Source organism: Agelaius phoeniceus, chromosome 3, assembly GCF_051311805.1.
Source record: "Agelaius phoeniceus isolate bAgePho1 chromosome 3, bAgePho1.hap1, whole genome shotgun sequence".
Taxonomy (NCBI): domain Eukaryota; kingdom Metazoa; phylum Chordata; class Aves; order Passeriformes; family Icteridae; genus Agelaius; species Agelaius phoeniceus.
The window spans coordinates 112508845-112521422 of NC_135267.1; the positions used below are offsets into that span (position 1 = coordinate 112508845).

The 12578-nt window shown below is 46.5% G+C and overlaps 2 protein-coding genes across 4 annotated transcripts; one reads left to right on the forward strand and one right to left on the reverse strand.

Moving 5' to 3' along the window:
• The first annotated feature begins 367 nt into the window (after positions 1-367).
• RPS27A (ribosomal protein S27a) lies at positions 368-2016 on the forward strand. The gene is made up of 5 exons (XM_054629379.2): positions 368-526; positions 759-813; positions 1008-1093; positions 1393-1524; positions 1834-2016. Exons 1-5 carry the CDS (start codon positions 479-481, stop codon positions 1981-1983), a joined length of 471 nt encoding a protein of 156 aa, XP_054485354.1. The 5' UTR covers positions 368-478; the 3' UTR covers positions 1984-2016.
• Positions 2017-2431: 415 nt separating this feature from the next.
• Positions 2432-12135, reverse strand: MTIF2 (mitochondrial translational initiation factor 2). Of its 3 annotated transcripts, none has more exons than XM_054629378.2 (14): positions 11953-12135; positions 10455-10686; positions 9867-9972; positions 8803-8974; positions 8480-8640; positions 7912-8088; positions 7373-7512; positions 6873-6997; positions 5916-6120; positions 5094-5346; positions 4276-4416; positions 3336-3500; positions 3065-3205; positions 2432-2688 (listed from the first exon to the last, which is right to left on the reverse strand). In XM_054629378.2, exons 2-14 carry the CDS (start codon positions 10677-10679, stop codon positions 2519-2521), a joined length of 2181 nt encoding a protein of 726 aa, XP_054485353.2. In that variant the 5' UTR covers positions 10680-10686; positions 11953-12135; the 3' UTR covers positions 2432-2518. The 3 variants fall into 3 exon arrangements, with proteins under 3 accessions (XP_054485353.2, XP_077032337.1, XP_077032336.1); XM_077176222.1 differs by having other exon boundaries at positions 10455-11650; XM_077176221.1 differs by having other exon boundaries at positions 11511-12135.
• Positions 12136-12578: the final 443 nt, after the last annotated feature.

The window sequence follows — 12578 nt, forward strand, 5'->3', positions numbered from 1 at the left end:
CGACAGCCCCGCCTCACCGGCCATGGCGGCTCCTCCTCCTCCCCTCACAACAGCCCCGCCTCACCGGCCGTGGCGGCTCCTCCTCCTCCACTCCTCATGGCGGCCCCGCCTCACTCGTCACGGCAGCTCCTCCTCTTCCCCTCACGGCGGCCCCGCCTCACTCGTCACGGCGGCTCCTCCTCTTCCCCTCATGGCGGCTCCTCCTCCCCTCACGACTGCCACCGCGGTGCACTGTGGGAGCCGCAGTTCCCGCCCACTCCCCTGTACCGGGACTACATCTCCCAGCAGGCTCGGCCGCGGCCGCCGCTGGCGGGGCATGTCGGGAGTCGTAGTCCCGGCGCGCCACCCGCCCCCTCTGCGGCGCGCACGGAAACCCCGTGCGTGCGGGCGCGGCGCTCTCTCGGGCCGCCGCCGCCATTCCGCGAGCAGCGCGGGTAGCCCGCGCTCCGGCCCCGGCGTCCCCCGTGCCCGCCTCGCCATGCAGATCTTCGTGAAGACCCTCACGGGGAAAACCATCACCCTCGAGGTGAGCCCCCCGCCTGCCGGTGCTCCGGAAGGCGGGGATGTGCCGGCAGAGCCCGGGATGTGCGGAGAATCGCGGCCATGCGCTGCCTCGGGCGGTCCGGACCGCGCGGTGGGGCCCGGAATGGCCGTGGCAGCACCGGGCCTGTGCCGGGAGCACCTCGTGGTTGTTCGGCCTTGCTGGGATAATTAAAACGTGCAGCGCGTTTTGATTCTGTTGTTCTGTTTCGTACTAGGTTGAACCTTCTGATACTATAGAAAATGTAAAAGCGAAGATCCAGGATAAAGAGGGTAAGTTCTAAAGGCATTTATTGATTATTATATATTGATATCAATTAGTATATGTTATATACGTTATTCTGTCCTGCACTCTTGTGGATTGATGTGTGTCTTACACAGATATAATTTCTTGCAGCAATCTTGATTTTATTATAGTATGCTGTAGCTCACATCCCTCGTTTATCCCTGATTTCTGTCACCATCAGGCATCCCTCCGGATCAGCAGCGGCTGATCTTCGCTGGGAAGCAGCTGGAGGATGGACGCACACTGTCCGACTACAACATTCAGAAAGTGAGTAGGAAAGGCAGGACACAGCAGTGCAGTGCCCAGGAGCTGGCACGGGAAGAGTTGTCCGAGATTTGCTGCTGAGATTAAGAAATGTTTCTAATTCAGCCAAATTAAGGGATTGGAGTAGTGTTGGTGCTGGGAGTTTAGGATGCCACCTTAACAAGAAAATAATCCTTTTAGAGCTTTCCTATGTGCCTGGCACTCGAGATGTACTTCCTCTAGGTAGATGGAAAAGTCCTGTTTAAATGCTGTAGTTGCTTTGAGAAAGCATTTTGAGTCTGTTTCATGTGCTTTACAAACAGGAATCAACCCTTCACCTGGTGCTGAGACTTCGTGGTGGTGCTAAGAAAAGGAAGAAGAAGTCTTACACAACCCCCAAGAAGAACAAGCATAAGAGAAAGAAGGTTAAGCTTGCAGTGCTCAAGTACTACAAGGTAGGTAGAACTAATCTGGGGGGGAACTTGATAAGAACTCAGCTCTCACCAGGGAGGGTGTGGAGCCTGTTGCTGGTCTGCACAGATTCTGGTGTATTTAATATTTAAACTCTTTCAATTTGCAAATATCCCATGTGTTTAATAAAAGACACATGACCTATTGCAGTTGGGCACTTCTGACACGTACCTCAAGAAGTCTGGTGTAGCTGCTGTTACAAAAACTATTATACCAATGGAAAATACTCAAAATGATTATTGTTGCTGGAAGGAGGAGAGTGCATGTGAGCCATTGTCTGTTTGTCCTTCCAGGTGGATGAGAACGGCAAGATCAGCCGCCTGCGCCGGGAGTGCCCCTCGGAGGAGTGTGGGGCTGGAGTCTTCATGGCCAGCCACTTTGACAGGCACTACTGTGGCAAGTGCTGTCTGACATACTGCTTCAATAAGCCAGAAGACAAGTAAATGTACCAGACAATAAAAATCTGAACTTCTGTATGGCTGAAGGGTTTCTTTCTGTGGCGCTGTGTTTCCTCTCTGCTGATCAGTGAGAAAAATCTGTGGGGTGCTGCCAGCCAGCTAGGGGGAGATACTGAGTGGAAAACTGAAGCAGCAGCTGGATTTTAAGAATATTGGGTACCAGTTGTAAAAGGAAGAAAACCACTGAAATACTGTACAGCAGCACTGGGAGGGGAGGGAGGAGATGGCTCAGCTAATCTGGAGCCAAGAGCTTGTCATTTGAAATATTTTACCATGCTGGTTTTACTACACCCTTGAAGTGCTTGGAGTTACCCAAGTGATTTGTCCCATGTTCCAGTGAGGGCAGCTGGTTGCTTGGCAGGATGGAAGAGCAGAACATTTCAGGTATAAAATGTATCTGAAGTGCTCTGATGTAAAGAACAGCTCCTGTGCATCTGTGAAAGTTCATTTAATGTTAAGACTTAAAGGCCAGCCAGGATCATAATATATTGTCCTTTAGTGTTCACATGTTAAAATGTCTTTAAAAGCCTGGGTCCCAGGAAGTTGTCTGTTGAACTTCTTTTTCTTCATAACAGATAATTTCATCTCCAATACTGAACTCCAGATTTTTGTCCAAACTCAATCCACAATCCATTCCTGTTTTTATTACCTGGACATCATCTTTATGGTGCTTCAGTGATGACAAACATCCTACGAAGAGAAAATGCATCAAAGAGAGGCCACCAGCAGCAGAGCAGAGCAATGGATTGGTTTGCCCTTCCATTAATGTTTCACTTTGTGGCTCCACAGGGAAAGCAGGAAAATGTAGGGATGGGGGGTGCTTGTGGTTACTGGAAGGCAGCAGCTCCTTTAGGCAGGTACAGCCTGAGATGCTCCTGCTTGCCCACCAGAGTGGGTGGCTGGAAAAAGCTCTGGGAACAATAATACACTGGCATTTGGTGGCTTTCCTCTCCATCCTGGACAGAATTCAGCATTTCTCTAGGATCCTTTGCACTAACTTCCCAGGGAACTGGCAATGTCTAAAAATACTAAGCACAAATCCACGTTTTGTGGCAATTCCACTCACCTTTCCAAATAACATCCCTGTTACGGATTAGCTTAAACTTCATTTTTCTGTCCAGCAGGCCCTTGTGCACTCTGCATCCAGCCACTGGAATTTTGTTTTTTCCTACTGTGACAGAGAAGGTGTCAAGAACAGAAGCTTCCCCTAAAATAAAAAAAGTAAAGTTGAAGTCCACAGGAATAACAAACAGGCACGAGGTAGAAGCAGGCTGCATTTTATTGGGAGTATAGAATTTGCCACATTTTGAGGCAAAAATGTATCAATGAAAACTCACCTACTGTAGTCTCCACCACAGTTGGGGGCAGCCTGCTGTTCAGCTCATCCTTCAAGTCTTCTATAAGTTTGTAGATAATGTTGTGCAGTTTAATTTTTATTCCCTTTTTATCAGCCAGCTTTTTGATGCTTTCATTGGCTTTCACACTGAATCCAAATATCACACCTGTAAAATGAAACAACTGTCAAGTGCTGACTACAAGGGATCAGTCTTTGAGCAGTTAAAGTGAAATTCTGCAGCACAGGGTACATTTTATTCCTGCTTCTCTTTTAATGGGGAACCATTTGCCTCTCCTGCTATGGCTCATGGACTGCTACAAACCTATCAAAATAAATGGCCCAAAAAAGCCCACAGAAGGTCCCTGATGACAGACTGCAGGTATCAAAGCAGAAAATAACACACACAGCTCAGGAGAAGGAGAAGATCTCCTTGTGAAGGAGACAGATCTCTCTTTTTGGGCTGGAAAACCAACAAGGTTGTCCAAATAAAGCTGGAAGTGAATCCTAAATGATTCTTGCCCACCTGTGGGCACTGGCATGTGCAGTGACCTCATTCTCTGAGAATTATGGGGTATGAACAGCAACAACTGACTCAGTCCTAGATCCAGATGCCTCCCTGAGCAAAGAGAAAATTATTTTTGAACCTGCTTTTCTAGCTTTGCCCTGTGTGAGCATCATAAAGCAGCCTGAGTGAAGAGCCAGAGTTTAACCTGAACAACTGAATTTCTGGCAAGAACTTTTCCAGAGTCCTTCCATTTCTGTGAGACTTTGAGCCTCCTCTTCTGCACTGGTCTGATGTTCAAGGAAACATTTTCAACATTCACAAAAATTTACCTTATTGATGCTGCTAACTATTATTGAGAAAGCAAAACCTGGCTGAGGCCTGTGCATTTCAGTAAGTCAGTAATTTCAAAACTGTAAAATGATTGTGAAACACTCACCATTAAACGCTTCAGCAAGGCTGATATCATTTTCACTGATGTCTCCCATTCCAAAGTAGACAATATCTAGTTTGCATTCATCCTCACAGTCATAGCTGTCCAGAATGTTCAGAATAGCTTCAACAGATCCATCCACATCACCTGCATGGATAAATGGAAATACTGCTGGCTTTGTGTAAGTCAAAGACACAGAAATACAACTAATGTCAACTCCACACTGTGCAACAGAAAGCCTTCTGACATCTGTCACTCTTACTATATTTTCAGTAATATGTTAAAACCCACCCAAAATGTCTGTTAATTCCAGAAATAAACTGGATAAATACAGAAGGGCCAGAGGCTCTACATCTGCTCTCACTGTCACATCAAGTTTGCAGGTTTTCAACTACAGTCACTGCTTGAGTATCACTAAGTGAGGTTAAACCAATTTCCTCCTATCCCACTTCAATACATAATTGTTATTCTCCTCTATTTTGCTGGTGCCAAATGGTTATGGCTTGGGACTTTTTTTACATATACAGGATTTTATATATGTGTGTGTATATATATTGGGGTTTCTATGTATGGGTTTTACTCAGGAGCCCCTGGGTAAGTGCATTGAGCACGTTAAGTTTTCCTGCTGCTCTGGCCCTGCTGGCAGCACATCCTCCTGACCAGTGGATGTTTTCTGATGGCCCTGCCCTTAGGAGAGAAGTTCAATAAGTTTTAAACTGATCAAACTTTTGGTAATAGAAGCTGGGTTTAGTTTAGAGCTCTGTCTCAGACTGAGCATTCAGAAGCACAGAACCAAAGGAGCAGCACACAGACATGGACAGCACCTTTAACTATTAAGGAGAGTGTGTTTTCATCCATCTCTGTCCTCTCCTTAGGCCTTGAGAACATCAGTTGCTTATTGGCCTTGTACAGCACTGCCTTCCTCTGTCTCCAGGTCAAGTGGGCCAGCTTCTGCTGCTGCTTCTCATATTCCACCCTGTGTTCCTTTTGCTTTGCTTCAATAACTTCCAGATCCTTCTTCATCTTCTCCTGTTGTTCAACATAGGTCCTCCAAGCCACAACTTCCTGTGCCCTTTGCTGGGCAGGAAGACAGAATCATTACCTTGAAAGCACTGCTTCAGAACACTGCAATTTCATCCTTTCACATCCCCTCTACAGGCTCACTCATTTTCCTTCACTTTTAACTATAGTTTTGCTGCACAGATGGCAGAGAATGAGACAAGAGCTTTTCCCCCCCATCAGCTACCATGTGACTCAAGGCCTATTTTTATAGTATCTCTGCATTGCAGAAGAAAATTATTGTTCATTCTTTCATGTGGTATTTTTCCAGCTCTCACAACACCCATCTCAAGTTGTATTTTATGCATTTTCTTTTTGTCAGGCAAGAGTTACGTCTTTCTCAAATTAAAACACTGATCTCCTCAAGTACTGGATTGTTCCAGTGGAGACAAGGACAGTCCAGCAGGGGAAAGGTGGAAAAGAAAGAGGCAAAATGCAAACCCTCATTCCTCTTCCAGAGCATCAGCTCAGGTCCCTTAATCCCCACGCTCAACCTTTCACGGGATTATCCGGGTGATTAAAAGCTCTCACTTATTTTGTCACTCAGCTCCTTCCCATCCTTGCAGCAGTGTGAGTTCTTTGTGTACCTCAGACTCTACTTCAAGGATTTCATCTCCTGCTGAAGGGCTTTCCTTCCAGCCCATGATTTCCACGGGGGTGCCTGGTGGGGCTGCATCCACAGCTTTGCCATGCTCATCGAACAGGAAACGCACTTTAGCCCAGGTCTTCCCTGCAACCAGAACACAGCCTTTCCTCAGAGTTCCTCTCTGGATGATGGCTGTGGTGAGTGGACTAGTGAAGAGCAGAGGAGAAAAATAACAGACAGAATTCAAGTGATGTTTCTCCCTGTCTTCACAGCCAGTGTAGGCACAACACAACCAGAAGGGATTTGTGATCCATCACTGGCACAATGCAGTGTCCCAAGTGTCATCCATCAACTCCTGATTTATATTCCTGTGATGATTTACTAGAGCACTCACCAAATGTTTCAGTGAGTTAAAAAGCCCCAAAATCTGTACTGTGCTCTTCATTTCTGCAAATCAATCCAAAATCTGGCTTTTGGGAACCCAGCAACATGGTGATTTTACATATTAAGTGAACCCCCACCAAAAAAACTCCAACCCCAAACAACAAATCCCAACAATGCTGTAGAACTCAGTTCATTTTTCAAGAGGGCAGAACACACCTTGTTCATAAACCAATGGACCAAGATACTTAAGGGTAGAATGTCATGTTACACAAAACTAGTCATGAATTTTGTATGTATGGACAATTAAGTCATCATTCCTACATTTTAAAAGACATTAAAAAAACCACTTAAGTTCTACCATTTGAAACTATTTCCTGTCACAGGATTTTCATTTCAGGGATGCGATGAGTTTTGCCCCATCAGTTTAGAACCTCTTGTGCTGCAGAGTAGTAGTATTTCAAGGCTTTGGCTAGGAGCACTGCAAAGGAAGTGCTCTGCCTTTCCTTACTGAGGCACAGGTCCCTGCCCAGTGTGCCTGTGCTGTCACAAGGTGCAGAGGTGGCACTGGACTCACCCTTTCCCTTTGTCTTTCCGAGACTCAATGATGGTTCCCTCCACCAGCCCTGTGGCATCTGCCTTCAGCTCCAACATCTCTGCCAGAGCAACAGTTGCCTCTGCCAAAACCATCAGGTTTTCCCCCTGCATAAAGCCACACAAAACCACACAGAATAAAGGAAGTGCCCAAGCAAAGTGGGATCAGAAGTCCAGCCCTTGGTGCCAAATTCCCCCACTGAAATGCGATGACATTCAACACCCAGGCAAGACTTCCAGACATCAGACACAAAACTGCTGGACTGAATTACCAGCAGAAAAATGAGATATTATTGCTTGCTGGAAGTCTGAGCCTCAAAATACATTTCAGTGTGTTTCAAATAATTCTGGCTCTTGCCTCATGGCAAGAGATCAAATACCAGGAAGAAAAGCATTTTATTTTCCAGCTGCCAAATAAAAATGCATTTCTCTGCACATATTAGACACCCATGAACATCATCAGTTTTTCTACCACAATCTTACCTTGAGTGCAGAAATATTTACAGCCTGAACATCACCTCCAAACTCTTCACACACCACATCATGAGCCAGCAATTCCTTCTTTACTCTTTCAGGATCAGCTTCAGGTTTGTCACATTTATTAATGGCCAGGATAAGAGGAACTAAAAAGAGAACACACAAACTCAGCACCAACCTAACCAAAACCTGCTGCTACCACCAGAGCTGCTAGAAAAGGTTAGAGCAAGTTATAGGCATTTAGAACAGCTCATCTCACTTGGTGCCTCTTCCTTGAGCAGCCATCAAGATCTGAGCTACCAGGAGGAAGCTGCAGGAGTTACCCATGTAGAGAAGGTAAAAAAACCCAAACAATGAACCCCTGGCTTGTTAAATATTCATATTTTAGGATCTTTTTGTATTACTGCAACATCCAGTACATTTCAAACATCACAGGGGATGATGAATGGGACGAGGACAGTCACTTCCCAAGTTCTGTGGACTCCAGCACAAAGAGGCTTTTTTGAGAGGTAAAAACAAGGTTCCCAAACCCCCCCACTCTGTACCTCCTGCATTTTTGGCGTGCTGGATGGACTCTATGGTTTGCTGCATCACTCCATCCTCTGCTGCCACCACCAGAATGACAATGTCGGTGACGTTGGTGCCCCTGGCCCGCATGGCTGAGAAGGCTGCGTGGCCAGGGGTGTCAAGGAAGGTGATCTTCTCCCCAGAAGGCATGTGCACTGTGACAAATGGTACAGCTCAACATCAGCACTTCAGCCAGCTTCATCTGATGTGCTGTACATCAAGCACCACCCCTTTGAGGGCATTTTAATAATAATGACATGTTTTAGAAAGTCAGGTAATTGTTGGCATGAAGGTCAAAGGTGCTGTTAAATCCTCAGGAACAAGAAAGTGTCCTGGGATCTTCCATAACCCCAAATAATTTAATATCAACTTGTGCAGACAATCTCAAAGCTCTATGTCCAGAGTTATGACAGGTATCAGCAACAGACATTTTGTGTTATGGTTTCCTTTCTCACCATTTATGTGGGAGCTTTCTTTCCCCAATGAACACAGCCTGAGATGGAGAGGAAATTGTGTTACAGCTGAGCAGGTGGACTTGGATCATACCAATAAAAGCTCCAATGTGTTGTGTGATGCCTCCTGCTTCCATGGCTGCCACCTGGGTTTTCCTCAGGCTGTCCAGCAGGGTTGTTTTGCCATGATCCACGTGTCCCAGGATGGTGACAACTGGGGGCCGTGGGGTCAGCACTGCTGGGTCTGCAGGAGGTCTGTAATTGCAGCAAAAACAGGAGTTGTGAATGCCAAAAAAAAATTCACTGGGCCACACCCAGCACAGCACTCAATGCCCCACAATCCAGGCTGCCTCCTCCCCAAACACCTGCAGAAAGGAATAGAATAAAAAGAGCCAAAAAGAGCAGCTCACAACTTGCCTCTTGACAGCATCTGTGTTTTTTCTTTCCTTTTCCTCTTTCAGCTTTGCTGATTTATACTTCATTCCTGATTTCTGAACAATCATCTTGATGTGGTCTTCACTTAAGATGGAATCTGGTTCTACTGAATCAAGGCTAATGTTTGTGTACAGCAGCACTTCATAAATATGATCTGCAGCAAACATAAACACATTTAATAATTACATCCACAAAAATATGTGGGACAAAAAAACCCAACCCACTTCATCAGACTTTTGCATATTTTCTTTGTGCTAATAAGTATTATCCACCAAGCAGTTTTCCTTTAGTCAGATTTATCTAGAAGTTGCCATTAATCTACATACTTGCAGAGAAGAACTTTTTGCAGAATTACTGAAAATTACTACTCTGTTAGCTGCTAGAATCTTATTTTCCACTCAGATATTCATGGCTTACTCTTCTACTAACTCCAAAAGAGAAAACAACTGAAACTCATCTAAAACAAAGAGCAAAGGATTCAAGGAGGAAGGAAATTTGATAAATCCGATCACATGCTCCGTTCTTTGGTTGTAGAAACACAGAACATATCACAGTAGTCAAAAATTGTTAGAGGGAGCAATTCCAGACAAGTCTTGCCACTCCCAGTTAATCAAAGGACTGTTCTAATGAAACACAAGTTGCTCCTGAACCCAAGATTCCTACTCCTACTCTGGATTTTGGGCTGAAGCTCTTTAGCCTCAAGTTCTTAACGCATGGGGGTCCAGCTCTGACAGACCAGGTGCAGCATTTTCCTTCTGGAATAACTGAGCCCCTGGGAAGCACAGGCACAAGGAGCGGCCTTGCCTGGATCTGAGGCCTTTCTGCTGGAGAGGACAGACAGACAGACATGGCTTCTTCACATTTAAATGGCTGGCTGGTCATTTGGATGGCCCAACATCTTTTCTCTTTAGTCTGCACTGTGTCTCCCAACATTTCCTTTGGGATGGATCCAGAAGCACTCAGGCCACTGAAGCCACCTTCTCCTTTGTCACTGGTGGAAGGGGTGTGACAAATGTTGCTGTTTCTGACCCCAGAGCAGCTCTCACCTATGTCTTTGCCCATAGCTTGTGCCAGTTCCTCCACAGTCATCTTCTGCCTTATCTCCACTTCACCTTTTGTCAGGGGAATCTTCTTTTTCTTCTTTTTTGTCTCCTACATGGAATTAGACACAAACACAGAAATATAAACTGAGATATAACAAAGACAATATTAAAAAGACAACGGTCTCAAGCCACATGAGGTAAACACATCTTCTTTACAATAATACCAATTAATTACAATTAATGAATGAGCTAACACACCATAGTGAACATTTCAAATGTGTAGCATGCTACTCTTAATCTTTTTGCATTTTTAATTTTTCAGAACAAGGACAAAAGCCAATAAAACAATTTCCATTTTTGTTTGCAATAATTTCCTCCAGTGTCAGCAAAAATTCATTATGTTACTGGTCTAAGTCATATTTGAGAGGGAATGGCAAAAAATTATGCATGAAGTACATTCTGTCTTACAGATTTATGACAAGTCTCTATACTCATGAATAAAGCGCTTTTTTTCCTTTTTAATTCAAATGTTCAAGCTGAGCTCTTGTACTTCCCACACAAACCCAGGGATTACTGGATGTCCTTAATTACCTCCTTTGTAGCTAGATGTCTGCACTGTGATAAGGCAGCACTGATTAATCTGTGTTTTGGCCAGAGCTGTGGGTGCAGAGGGAGGGACCACATGGGAGATGCAGACAACTCCAGAGGCTTCCATCGTGCTCCACACACTTTCCTGGAGGACAGGGCACGCAGCTGCTGGCAGGCACCACGGAGCTGCACCAGGTTTTCAAACCTCAGCAGCAACCCTTGGTTCATTTCCCCCCTGCAAACACAAAGCACACACTGAGGTCAGCCTCGAGGCTCAAAAATCCTCCTTCTCAGGACAAAATGTTCAGGAACACGAGGCACAAGTGTTATGTTTCCAAACAGGCTTTTTAACACTGGCAAAATTAAACTGTTTAGGGACTGTTCCAGTTTTTCCATTTCTTTCTGCGCTTCACCTTTCTCCACTACTCCACTGCAGAAACATGGATCTACTAAGAGCTTACAGATCTTTCATCTTTCTCCACTGATCTCTGATTTAAACCATTAATTCCCCCATTGCATGTTCTTTGACGTCTCCTACAAAAACCCCACATTTGCACTCCTCATGCTATACTGACAGAATTACACAAGCATCAGCCACCTCTCTAAGCCACCAAAACACACCAAATGCCATTTGGTGAGCATTTCAAAATGCAAAATGCCCTTTTCCTGAGCATTTCAAGACAAAAGCATCACTGAAAGGCCACAGCAAGGCAGTGACACCAGTGCTGATGCGTGCTCAGAGACCTCCAGTGAGGCTAAGCCCTGGCTCAGCTTCTGTCAGATCATCCCACATCTTGTTTTAACCATCTTAACTTTGGTTTGAGTCTTTTTGCCAATTATCCCGGACAACACCCTGAGCTGCTCCTGCTGCCAGAGCTGCCTGTTCTGCACTGGCACAGGGTGCCCAGAGAAGCTGTGGCTGCCACACCCCTGGAAGTGTCCAAGGCCAGCTTGGACGGGGCTCCCTGGGGCAGTGGAAGGTGTCGCTGCCCATGGCAGGGGGTGGAACAGGATGGTCTTTAAGGTCCCTTCCAACCCAAAGCACTCTGTGATTCTGACCTGCTTGGGGAGGGACTCTCTGTTCCTTCCGTGTCCCCACTCAGAGGTGTCCTTGTGTCACCCTCCCAAAGGCAGGGAACGCTCTCGCTTCCTCCCAGAATGGCTGCGGGCCCTTTAAAACCTCCCTTGCACCCTGACTCCTGCAGCAAGAGAGCACATGACAAACTTAACCAACCAGACCCAGCTGTTTTGGTGGGTTTTTTAACCCTAAAGAGAACCGCAGAGGGGCTGAATCGGTAAAGCCGAGGGAGCCGCGGAGCTGCCACAGGACGCTGCACACACACACACAAACAACACAAGGTCAAGGCCCGCTGGCCCAGCTCACAGCAGCGAATATCCCAGCCAGGCTCTGCCTGCGGAAAACCCTTCCCGGCTCCCGGGGCGGAGCAGCGACATTCCCGCTCCTGCTGCTCTCCTGCCCATGGCTCTGCCTGGTTAATACCTGTCAGCTGCAGCCCGCCCTCCCCGCGGGGGCAGCGCTTTTCTCCGAGCCCCCGGGTGCAGGCCCTGACAGCCCGAGGAATGAAGGAGGGAATGAGGGAGGAAAGGAGGGAAGGGAAGAAAGGGAAAGGGCTCCGCGTCCCCTCCGTGCCTCACGCCCGGCGCGCCGCTCTCTGCGCATGCGCCTCCAGGTGGTGCGAGGGAACCGCGCAGGCGCAGCTGCGACCCCAGGGCTGCCGGCAGGGGGCGGGGCCTCGCCTCACGGGAGGCGGGAAAGGCCCTCAGGGGAGGCGGGACACGGACCCGTCACGGGACAGGGACTTTATGAATTTATGCCTATTCTAGGGTTTTGAAACTTATTTTTTTAAACATCTATTTATCTATCTACACACTTAAATCTGTTTTACTCCTCCTTGCCAGGAGACAGCAGCTTCCTCTCTGCAAAGCCCTCCCCACTCACATGCAAGCTAAAGCTTTAACGTCCCTGATTTTTACCTCCTCTCTAAAATAATGGAGTAGAGAAAACAAAAATGTAAGATGAAGCTCTACAAGTGAAAACTCCTTAATGTTACCTGGTTAATGCTGGTTGTAAAACCCAGGGATAATCCCAGGGGTCTGCCTGATGCT

Excerpts from the sequence above, each read along its gene's own strand:
- RPS27A (XM_054629379.2), top strand. The coding sequence starts at position 479 with ATGCAGATCTTCGTGAAGACCCTCACGGGGAAAACCATCACCCTCGAG. Across the intron at positions 527-758 it reads GGAAAACCATCACCCTCGAG|GTTGAACCTTCTGATACTAT; the intron begins GTGAGCCCCCCG and ends GTTTCGTACTAG. Across the intron at positions 1,525-1,833 it reads CAGTGCTCAAGTACTACAAG|GTGGATGAGAACGGCAAGAT; the intron begins GTAGGTAGAACT and ends TTGTCCTTCCAG.
- MTIF2 (XM_054629378.2), bottom strand. The coding sequence starts at position 10,679 with ATGAACCAAGGGTTGCTGCTGAGGTTTGAAAACCTGGTGCAGCTCCGT. Across the intron at positions 8,089-8,479 it reads ACACATTGGAGCTTTTATTG|TGCACATGCCTTCTGGGGAG; the intron begins GTATGATCCAAG and ends CATTTGTCACAG. Across the intron at positions 7,513-7,911 it reads GCACGCCAAAAATGCAGGAG|TTCCTCTTATCCTGGCCATT; the intron begins GTACAGAGTGGG and ends TTCTCTTTTTAG.